At 52.7% G+C, this 11,348-nt stretch overlaps 1 protein-coding gene across 2 annotated transcripts; it reads left to right on the forward strand.

The window, feature by feature from the left end:
- The first annotated feature begins 1,575 nt into the window (after nucleotides 1-1,575).
- Nucleotides 1,576-10,804, forward strand: SLC16A6 (solute carrier family 16 member 6). Of its 2 annotated transcripts, XM_086624122.1 has the most exons (6): nucleotides 1,576-1,623; nucleotides 3,656-3,899; nucleotides 4,528-4,671; nucleotides 5,441-5,569; nucleotides 6,772-7,593; nucleotides 8,217-10,804. In XM_086624122.1, the coding sequence occupies exons 2-6, from the start codon at nucleotides 3,665-3,667 to the stop codon at nucleotides 8,456-8,458; spliced, it is 1,572 nt and encodes a 523-aa protein (XP_086480248.1). In that variant the 5' UTR covers nucleotides 1,576-1,623; nucleotides 3,656-3,664; the 3' UTR covers nucleotides 8,459-10,804. The 2 variants fall into 2 exon arrangements, with proteins under 2 accessions (XP_086480248.1, XP_009990338.2); XM_009992036.2 differs by lacking the exon at nucleotides 1,576-1,623 and having other exon boundaries at nucleotides 3,029-3,899.
- Nucleotides 10,805-11,348: the final 544 nt, after the last annotated feature.

Raw genomic sequence — 11,348 nt, forward strand, 5'->3', positions numbered from 1 at the left:
GTCCTGCCAAATCAACCCACAGCCCTTGCTGACGGGTGAGGCACTGAAGGGATGTTTTCACCCGCGTAGTTTTTCCAGGGATACGAACCAGAATCGCCAGGTTCCACTTTAACCCAGCAAAAGGCAGCGGGGTCCCAGGCCAGTGCGGGAGCACAGGTCCAGTCGCACACCACTCTGAGCCCTCTGCTATTACCTGTGGGCAAAAGACACTCGCCACGAGCCCCGAGGAATGGTGGGAGGCTCCAAAACCTCCCCAGCAGCATCCGTCTGCACCCAGAGCATCAAGGCCAGCACTGGGATGCAGCAGTAGCAGTGGCCGTGGCACAGTGAGCCGGGGAAATGCAGCACTATCAGTTTTTTCCTCTTCTTAACTGATTTCAGGGAAATGTAGGGGAAACTCTAAAGTGCCCATCGCTTTGGCTCCATTCCTCTTTGCCGGGCATTGCTGGGAAGGACCCATGCCCCGTGCTCTCTGTGTCAGATATCTGACCCCCCAACCCATTCCCTTCCTCCCCCATCCATGTAGGCGGTGAGTCGCTCTCGCCTGATTCCAGTTTGACTCACAAATCGCTACTTTTTAAGTTCCTTACCTAAAGGAGATGTTTTCCCCTAAAAACATAACACGCGCTTCTTGCAACGCTGGAGCATGGAGGGGACGAGCGCACACTGGCGTCCTCCGAAACGGCGTGTGGGGCTCCAGCGTGTGCTCAGCCCCGTCCCAGCTGCTCCTGTCCCGTTCCCAGTGCCCCGCATGGCAAACGGGACAGCGGCTGCCTGCTCCGCAGTGAGCCCGAACTCGGGATGCTCCCGGCACTGCATCCCACTGCTGCGGGGCGAGGAGGGAGGCAGGCAACAGAACCCCGGTTCTAAAGCGTGCGGGGATGTCCTTTGCCCACACCCCAACTTCCACCACCTCATCCCTTTCCCGTAAGGATATCGAGGCCTTTTCTGCCAAGGGCTTCGAAACTTGGGCAACAAACCGGAGCGGGCTCCAAGCCCCCGCCATGGGCGCGGGGGAGGAAGCAACGAGGGGGCCCCAAACGCGCTCCCGGCGCTGCTCCCCCGCCCTTTGCATTTTCCCTCCCGCTGCTCGGCCCCCGCTCCTCCGCCCGGCGACCCCCGGCGAGCGGCGCCCTCCCCGCAGCGCGCCCGCGGCTCCGGCTCGGCCGAACCGGCGGGGACCTGCCGAGCCCGGCGCCGCCCCGGCCCCGGCCGCCCCCCGCGGGGCTGCGGCGCGGCCGAGGGGGGAGAGCCCAGCCCGCTCCGGCAGGTGCCGGCCCGGGGGGGCTGGCAGCGGGGCCGGGGCGAGGAGCGGGGCGGGGGGGGGGCCGCGTTCCCCCGCCGCCAGCACCGCCCCTCCGCCGCACACGCGGTGCCGGCGCCGCCGCTGGGCCGAGCCGGGCCCGGCGCGCACATGGCGCTGCGGAGCCGCCGGCGGAGACCGGCTCCAGCCGGTATATAAGGGCTGGGAGCGAGCGCAGAGCAGCCGCCGCCGCGGGCAGCGGGAGCAGCAGCGGCCGGAGGCCGGCGGGCAGCGGGGCCGCCTCCTCTCGCCGCCGCCGAGGGTCCCCTGCCCCGGCCATGGGCAGCCCCTAACCCCGCCGCAGCACCCAGCGCCGCCCGGTGAGTGGGCTCCCGCCCGGGGACTCCGGGGGAGGGGGAGGCTTTGTTTGGCTTTTTTTGTGTGTGTGTTTTGGTTTTTTTTTTTGTTAGAAATTATTTTTCATTTTTCCTGCTTTTTTGCTTTCCCCCCACCCTCCCTTTTTCCGCATCCCTTTATTTTTAGCTGGCGGCCCCGGCGCCCGCCGAGGAGCCAGTGCGGCGGTGGCGATGCAGAAATCAGGTCTGAAATGTTCGGAAAGTGATGCAGAAAAGGGGGGGGCCATGCCGGGCCCCTCAGCTCTGGCATTTTTTTTTTCCGCATGATAATTTCTTTTAAATTTTAAGTGTACATAATGTACATAATGGTTTTTGGTTTGGTTTGGTTTGGGGGTTTTTTGTTTGTTTGGTTTTTTTCTGTTTTTTGTTTTTGTTTTTTTTTTTTCCACTTCTAAATAGCGTGCTTCCTTCTAATCTCATCTCCCCCATGCCTGTGCAGTGACACAGGAATTCATTGCATACCCCGTACCTCTCTCCGGGGGTATCCAGGCACTTCCCACAAACTTTGAGCAGAGGCTCCGCTCCCGCCTGGGCACACGGCGGGGGTCTTGCCCGCGACCCCCGGCCCGCCGGGCTGCCCCTTGCCCGGCCCGGGCTGCAGCAGAGCCCTGGCACAGGCAGCACCGGAGGGATGCTGGAGCCCACGCTCCATCCCTCGGCAGAAAAGCCCCCAAGGGCGCCGTGCACCAGCCTTGACCCACCGTGCAGCACCGCAGAGGGGGTGCTGAACCCCCCCTGCCCCGCTCAGGGGATCCCTGGGGTGGGCCCCTGCATCCCCCACCCCAGCCAGGCTCCCGTGGGGCCGCGCACGGGTCCCCGGTGGGTGCCGGTGCTACCGGGACCGCGCACGCACTCGCCTGGTCCTCCGTGAGAAGTTCCCCGGCGGGATTGGGAAGCGTTGCCGGAGCCGCTCAGGCTTCCTCCGCCGAGAAAGTCGTGCCGATGATCTGGAGTATAAAATGGAGGAGGGAAATGCCTGGTGGCTGCCGGGGAGGGAACGCGCCGCCCGCAAGAGCCGCAGGTTCACGCCGTGCCCGGGACGGCGCGGCCGGGGGCCGGGGGACCAGCGGCGGCTGCCCGCGGTGCCCTCCCGGGGTGGCCGGTAAGAGCCAGCGCCGGGGCTTCACCCCGGGACTGTGTGTCCGTCTGTCCCCCCCTCCTGCAGGTGTGGCCGGTGCGCGGGGTTAGCGAGGATGAAAACTGTCCCTGCGCATCCACGGCCCCGGGTGACACGGGGCAGGGCTGAGGAGACCCCCCTGCGATTTAGGGGGTGATCACCTCCAGCCCCCTCGGGGCTTCAGCCTGCTCCTAACCCTGGGGTGACAGAGGCCCTGGGGGGCAGCACATGGAGCTGGTGGCCACGGCAGTGTCCCCACATCCATTGCCAGGTTACGGCGTTGTAGGCAGCAGGGGCTTGGCAACCCTGGAGCAGCCATTCTGGGGAACGGGCAACCTCCCAAGGAGTCACCATCACCCCGAGTGCCACCATTGCCACTCAGTGGGTTTCAGACGCCGCAGGACGCGATGGTGGGTTGGATCATTGACCGACCCTACATCAAATGGGTGGTACCAAGGTGTCACCAGGCACCCCAGGCCAGGCAGGAGGGTGCGGTGGGGAGGATGGGTGCTCCTGGGGAGCTCCTGCAGCACCACGAGCCTGCGCTCGGTCCCACAGTGGATTTTTCACAAACTGCAGCCATCCACCCCCACACACCGAAATACAGCTGACAGCTCCTGGGCGCTGGGTTTTGCTGATGGGAACAGCTCGCCCAGGTGGTGAGCAGAGAGTTTCTGGTCCTGGGCTCAAAGAGAACCAGCAGAAACGAGCCCCGTGGGTGACAAAGGCAGAAACTTCAGCCCAACTTCCGCATTTAGTCCCTCGGCAGCACATGGACTGGCTAGCGGTGCCTGAGGGATGTCACAGCTGCCAGGCCGTGCCTCTTTCAGCAAAATTCATCCTAAACTGATGCCCGGCTCTTTCTTCCCTCTCTTGCAGATCAGAAAAATGACTGTCAAAGCTGTAAAAATGCCGTGCACCGCTCCAAATGTTTATACTAAAGTGCCTGATGGAGGATGGGGTTGGACAATTGCTTTTGCTTTCTTCTTTGTGGAAGCTCTAACATATGGCATTATAAAATCGTTTGGCGTCTTCTTTAATGACCTGAGGGAAAGCTTTGACGAAACGAACAGCAGGATATCCTGGATAATATCCATATGTGTGTTTGTACAGGCCTTCACAGGTAAGAGTAACAGGCGTTCAGCGCGAGTGCAAGGGGCAGTCGTACTGCTGACTCAGCATATGAGGACCTGGTACCTGTGACTTTTGTGTCTCTCACGGCTCCATTCTCAGTAACAGCTGTAAAGCCCAGAGGCTTTGCACTCCTGAAATAACAAGGAACGTCTGTCTCAGCCCAGAAGTCCCTCGGAGCCTCATCTCGTGTCCTGCTGTGTGGTACAGGGACGTGGTCCATGCCACAGACCCTGGCCTGGCCGTTTCAGCCCAGCTCTCATCAGCAAGGGCTAAAAACAAGAGTTTTGAAACCTAATTCTGTAGTGAAAAGGGTTAGAAATAACTTGAGCCTCACTGAAAACCACTGGTGTCCGTGGACATTGCTGTAGGTTTGTCCCAGGCTGCCACACACCTGTCTTAGTCTCTTCTGATGATTTTTTAGCACACCTTAAATGCCACGAGGTTTGCAGTGCTCCAAGGATGGCCCAAGGGCAGTGCTGTGCTGTGTGAGGCCAACTGGCAGGGGAGGTGGCATGTCACGGGGACCTGGGCAGGGGTACAAGAAGGAGATAGGGGTAGCTGGCAAAGTTGCTGACTTGGGTGTTGACCATGGCTCTACTTCTCTCTCACCCATCCAGCTCCTCTGTCAACGATCCTCAGCAATCGCTTCGGTCACCACTTAGTGGTGATGGCTGGAGGGGTGCTGATCAGCACTGGCATGGTCATCGCCTCCTTCGCCTGCAGTGTTGTGGACATGTATATCACCATCGGCGTCATCTCAGGTGAGTCGTCCTGTTCCCAGACCTGCCAAATGCTTCGCTTGCTCCTGCGCCTTCCCGCAAGCGTGGCTGTGCCCACGGGGGTTTTACTCCTCGTGACACCAGGACTGCTTGAGAAACGCTGCTGCCCCTTCTGAGCTGACCTCCCGCTCCCAGTAGAGATGATGACCTGGGCTGAAGGCTTGGCTTTCTGCCTGCCTCACCCAGGGACCACCCTGGGACTTGGTCCCGCAGAGCACTGCGCTGGTACTGATCGCTTCGCATGGACTGGGATCGCTGGGGAGATGAAAGCTGCTAATAGAGTCAAATCCTCTGACCTCTCCCTCTATCTCTTTTGTGGGTTTTTTTGGTTTTTTTTTCTGATTCTTTTTCCCTTCTCCAGTCTGGCCTGGGTGTCCTGCTCACATCCTCGGCTGGGAGCTTGCCTTGCTTAGGAGAGCAATTGCTACAGGCTCAAACTCTTTAAGCAGATGAGGTCCTCAAAGTGGCCCTCGCTGGCTGTTTGGGGACAGAAGGCATTATCTAGCAGGTTTGGGAGGTTAGGTCTCTTGTTTTGTTTCTTCTTTCTTTTTTTTTTTTTCTTTTGGCCCCTCCAATTAAAAAAAAAATAACATTCTGGTTTCCCCAATGATTTTCTTCCAGGGTGACTCGCTGAGTTGGCCGAAATGATACTGTAATCTCACCACTGGGAAAGCTGACTTAACGTGTTCTTGCATCGGTGTTTCCCCCTCCCTTACTTGTTGTTATGGCAATTTTTGGCATTTATTCACAGGCCTTGGATACTGCCTCAGTTTCCTCCCGACTGTCACCATTTTATCACAGTATTTTGACAAAAGACGTTCGCTGGTCACAGCAGTGGCATCTACAGGGGAATGTTTTGCTGTTTTCTCCTTTGCACCAGGTACAGTGCCCGAATACTGCGAGTTCGTACGTGCACACCTAAAGCACAGCGCTGCTCTGATCCTTTTCCCAAGCAAACGGGAGCCAAAGGCCATCAATACCAGGCTCACGGACCTTTCCATGAGTTGCTAAAGCCCACAGGTGGTTGTTCACATGCCCGTGGCACTTGTGCCCTGCAAGCAGGGTTACAAGTAATCCTAGAGACTGGTCTAAGGATGCCTGAGCTCTCCCCAGCATCGCCTGCCAGAGCAGGACGTGCCTCACTGATGCGCAGCCCGCTGGGTTCCCTATATAGATCTAGCAGGCTAAAAATAAGACCGAGAAACTTCAGCTATTTAAAACACATGCAGTACACAACTGCTCCTAAAGGTTAATGGGCTTGTGCTTAGCACCGTGCTGAACTGCCCTGGACTTCAGGGGACCTGTCCCCAGGCAGCACATCCCTGTCACTGCCTGTCCTCTGCGGTTCAGGTGATTTTCTGCTGTGCACGTTTGCTTTCAGCTAATACCCATTGCAAAGCTGCTTTGACTGCAAATCATGGAATGGTTTGGGTTGGAAGGGACCTTAAAGATCATCTAATTCCAACCCCCCTGCCATGGGCAGGGACACCTTCCACTAAACCAGGTTGCTCAAAGCCTCATCCAACCTGGCCTTGAACACTTCCAGGGATGGGGCAGACACAACTTCTCTGGGCAACCTGTTCCAGTGCCTCACCATCCTCAGAGGGAAGAATTTCTTCCTTAGATCTAATCTTGTAATTAAGCAGTGACACGCTTTGAGTAGAGCTAAGAGACTTCCTCTAGTAGCTGGTTTCAGGGTGGGGTGAGCTGAAAGAGGAAACTCAAACGTTGAGTTTGCTCTCATTCACTAAAAATAACACCACCTTCGTCCTCGCACATCCCAAACTCACTGGGACCTCAAAAGTGGCTACCTAGAGGATAGCTTCTGTCAGCCAGCTGTTAAATGCAACCTATAACTCTTGCCTGCTGCAGCTGATGGGAGGAAAGTGGGTGCCAGACCCCTGGGTGGCCATGGGCAGGATGGACCAGGAGGGACCCCTGCTCAGCCTCTGCAAGAGCTGAGTGCTTGGGACCCTCCAGGGATGAAGCTTCAGTTACTTCCCTAGCTGTAAATTCAAATAGCTCCTTGGTGTAAATACAGGCTTTTCTAGTTACACTTTCTTCTTCTGTCCTCCTCCTCAGCAATTACTGCTTTGAAGGAGCAGATTGGCTGGAGATACAGCCTCCTTTCTGTCGGGGTGCTACAGCTAAGCGTTGTCATCTGCGGATCACTGTTGCGGCCCATTATCATCAAAGAGCAAGAAGAAGTGAAAGTGCAGCCTCCGGAAGAGATCACGGAGACCAAGTACATGCTTGAAAACGAGCAAACACGCACCTCAATAGAGTCCATAGACTCAGGAGTAGAAATAACTACCTCACCCAGCAATGTGCCTGGAAACACCAAAGCAGAGCCGAAAAGTGAAGAACCAAAGGAACAAGTACAGATACTTAGTGACAATAACAGCACCCCTCCAGAACCAAAAAACAAACTACTGGACTTTTCTGTGATGAGAGACTATAGCTTTATCTGTTATGCACTCTTTGGCCTCTTCGCTACCCTGGGCTTCTTTGCTCCCTCCCTCTACATCATTCCCCTGAGTCTCAGCCTTGGCATCAGCAAAGACCACTCTGCATACATACTGTCTGCCATGGCCATCGCAGAGGTCTTTGGAAGAATTTCAGCTGGCTGGGTTCTCAACAAAGAGCCTATCCGCAAGATCTACATTGAACTCATCTGCGTTGTTCTGCTGTCTGTAGCGTTGTTTGCCTTCCCTTTTGCCTCTGAATTCTGGGGCTTGATGACATGTAGCATATTTTTTGGGTTCATGCTCGGAACGGTAGCAGGCACCCATATTCCCCTCCTGGCAGAAGACGACGTGGTTGGCATTGCAAAGATGTCTTCTGCGGCTGGAGTCTACGTCTTCATTCAAAGCTTTGCTGGGTTGGCCGGACCACCCCTTGCAGGTAACTAAAACTTTCTTCTTTATTTTTTGCGTGTTTGACAGCTGTTGGTGCTGTTCCCTTGTCTAGAAAGCATTCTGGCAGCGCTAATCATAGTACCATCCTAAAAGCCCTGCAAACTAGCATTAGGAGACTTTGGGAGCCAGAAGACTGCTGCAATGCAGCTCTGCAGAGTCCCACGGACGAGGCAGCCTCCACTGAGGAACCTCAGAGGGAAGGAAAATACTGCAGTGCTTCCCTGCTCCTGCTAGAAACCTAAAGCTGGCATCACTTCAGGCTCTAGCGGACGGCAGGAACGAGTCGCTTTCCCTGTGCGTGTGTTTTGCCGCACGCTGCAGAAAGGTGAAGTCTCTGTCACAATAAATAGGTGCCTGATGCACCTAGGGCTGAGCCTCCCTGCAGTGCCCAGAGGCTTCTGACCTGCCTGAAGATGACACCATGTACCCCTGAACACAATGGGTTTACTTTTGTTTTTTTAAGGTAGCATCTGATTTTCATTGAGTATGTTTTCATGGCAAATAAAATGATGCAGTGGTACCCGGAATGAAAACCCTATAGGAGGGATGGATGGGCAAGGGAGAGGGCGAGTGAGTTGTGGCTAACTGCTGCAAATGTGTTCTCCCTAGGTGTCTTAGTGGATACGACACACAACTACAGCTCAGCCTTTTACTCCTGTGCTGCTGGCATGGTCCTGGGTGCCGTGTTTCTGTCCCTGGTGAGACCATGCAAGGCTGGGCTGTGCCGCCGCCAGCAGCAGTGCGTGGAGGAGGGCGCAGTGGTGGTCCTACCGGACTTGCCAGATGACTTTATTGAGATGGATATTACAAAAGCAGAAAACTCGGGAAAAGTCAGTAATGGCACAGCGTAAAAAAACCTGTTCCTTCTCCATCTAACGTACTCGGCGTAAGACTGCGGAAAATGTCGACTCTGCTCCACATTTTAAAACTACATTCTAAAGGGAATGTGAAAATTTTAAATGTGAACAGTTGCTACCAACACCTTTTTTTTTTTTAATTATTAGAAAGAACTTTTTTTTTTAACCAACAATGGAAAGCTCCATAGAAAATACGGATAGCCACATAAGAATAACATCTGTCTAGCATGAAGATGTGACGCACACTGCTGCTTTCCTGATAACAAGCATAGGTAAAGGTTCGACTGATCCCAGAAAAACTGAGAACAGCAACAGCAGAAGCAGCTCAGCCTCTTGACTGTCCTCACCCATCCCGTACCACAAATTCCACGCAGTCAAGAAACCAACGATATGGACTGGAAACGAGCATTTCGTACACCACCAGTAGCCAACTGAATCTTCTTCTGCAAGACTATGGACTCATGTTTTAGATTTGAGGAGGCAGCTAGGCTAGGTAGCTGACTTAATTAGAAGAACATTAGCAATGGTTTAACTTGAATGTCACAAATGCTGGGAAAACAGAGGCTCTGTATGTCCTTATGGCCAGTTATTACTGCACATACTTCATAAGATCATTTTTCTTCTCCTGGTTGGTATCCTTAGAACTGTTTTCTATTGATAGTCAGATTTGATGTATTGTTTCTAATTTAAGTAGTATTTATTAATTTATTCTAAGATTGTTAAAGGAGTTGAGCTTAAATAACTGGAGAGGAAAAATCATCTTTTGCCTAACGGAAAGCTGTCTTTAAATCAATCTCTTCATACCTATCTTGTATTGTTAGCTTGTGAAATTGTTGGGAAACTTACAGCATAGAGTGTAGCTGTTTTTAATAGGTAGGTCTTAGGTAAACCAGTTGTTATTTAAATAAGGAGAAAAAAAAAAAACAAACTACAGATCCAGCATCTCTTTCCATAAGGCCTCAGCAAGTGTCAATGGACCTGGCTCCGCTGCCGTAACCAGCCCACCCCGCAGGGAGGATTTGGCCCAGTATGTCTTAATGTACCCGAAACCTTTGCTTACAGGTGCACCAGGAAACCTTTGCTGCATCGCTGACCGAGTGTGGGAGCCCCCCCATGACCCAGCCCCGCGCAGCCCGGGTCGAGCTGTACCCCCTTCCCCGGCTCGCCTCGCTCCCCAAAGTCAGCAAGAGGCTTTGGGTTTTTTCTCTTTTTCTTTTTTTTTTTTTTTGCTGCTGACTTCAGTGAGAATTGAACGAGCCTGTGCACGTTGAAGGCATGAAGGGAATGATCAAAGGCAACGTACTAGCTGTTCATTTAGTCTTAATGGGAGAGAGTCCTACTCACGGTGACACAAGCTTGCTTATCCCAGCTATATGCATCTTAATGCCTCTAGGCAACTCAGGGGGACAAATAAAACAAGTCTGGTTTGGTTTGGAAAAAAACCCAAACCAACATTTCTGTGTATTTAAGTGGAAGTGGCGTCATGCATTAACTGCTACGCTGACCTGTCTGTGTTTTACCAGCCATAGAAATGTGGGACAATCTGAAAAAAAAAAAAAGAAGAAAAAAAAAAAAGAAAAACCTCTTTGGGAAAGGTGCTTGATTTGTTTTTTCTGTCTTAGATGTCCAAAAAAACAAAACCAAGAAAAACAAACAGGCACTCTTGCAACCAAGTGGCTAGAGCAATTCATCCTCACTGCCCGAGACCTGCGGTCTCGCGTCCTTCCTCTGCCTCAGCACTTTATCACGGCCAGCAGAACCTCGCTGCGTTGCACCCAGGACTGGAAGACCCCTTACAGAGAAACTAGAGTTTTGTGAAACAGTGAGTAAATGAACAAATAACAATGTTGCATTAAGATGTACTTTTTATTTATTGTTAATTTATGATACTTCAAGCATTTTGGTAAATGTTCTGTAGACTCTAATTGTAAGATTATTGAAGTCTTTGTGATACGAGACCTCACTACAGCACTTTGCTATTACAACTCTGCTTGGAAGTGGAATAAGGCCTCCAGGTTTTGCGTGTGTGTGGAAGCTCCCTGTTCTGCAGATTTGCGAGGTTCTACTGTAATTTAATTTTTTTTTTTTTTTTACAACAATTTCCAATACAGATCAAATAATATGTTTGTCACTGACCTCACAGTACGTTTCTGTTCCTGTCTGTGTCGCGGCACGAGCAGGGGAGCGAGTGAGTTTGTGTGTGTGCGGGCGCAGAAGACCCAGAACAGGCTTTAACGCCTTCAAAGCAGGATGTACTGATTTGTTGGTAACATACCTAGTGGACTCTGGAAATACTCTAAAACACTGAGTTTTGCAATAAACTTTTTCTTTTTTTCTTCCTTTTTCATTTTCTTTATTAAAAAAAAAACAAAACAAAACAACCAACAAACCAAACTTTCCTCCGCTCCCTCTTCTCCCTCCCCAGGATGAGGCCAGGTCAGCCGTCACCCCGCGGGGTTCTGGTAGGGTCCAGCCACCGCTTCCTGTCCCTGAAGGGCTCTCAGCAGCGTGATTGTCACGTGTTTACCCTCCAAATTGGGCAATCTGACGCTGTTTTCATGATTAGAAGGAGCCTTTTCTTCTGAGTGGTAACTGAATTGGTGGCACTTAAGAATGTTATCCTCATGCCTTCAAGAAGCAGGCAATCATGTAATTATTTTATAATCTCTGAATTGCAGAATACTTTCTCCGTGCCAGGCCGGGCAGCTCATGTATCAGAAATCAAGCCACTCAATAGCAGGATAGTTCACTAAAGGGCAATTTTCTCTCCCTCAAACCCTATTTCTTTTTACACCAGCTGAGATACGCCCTTCCCTGATTAGCCCCTAACTCCTACCATCACCAAACCCTACGAGGAGTAATGCTGCCATGCTGCTCGATTCCA

The sequence above is a fragment of the Tauraco erythrolophus genome, chromosome 20 (genome assembly GCF_009769465.1).
Source record: "Tauraco erythrolophus isolate bTauEry1 chromosome 20, bTauEry1.pri, whole genome shotgun sequence".
Taxonomy (NCBI): Eukaryota; Metazoa; Chordata; class Aves; order Musophagiformes; family Musophagidae; genus Tauraco; species Tauraco erythrolophus.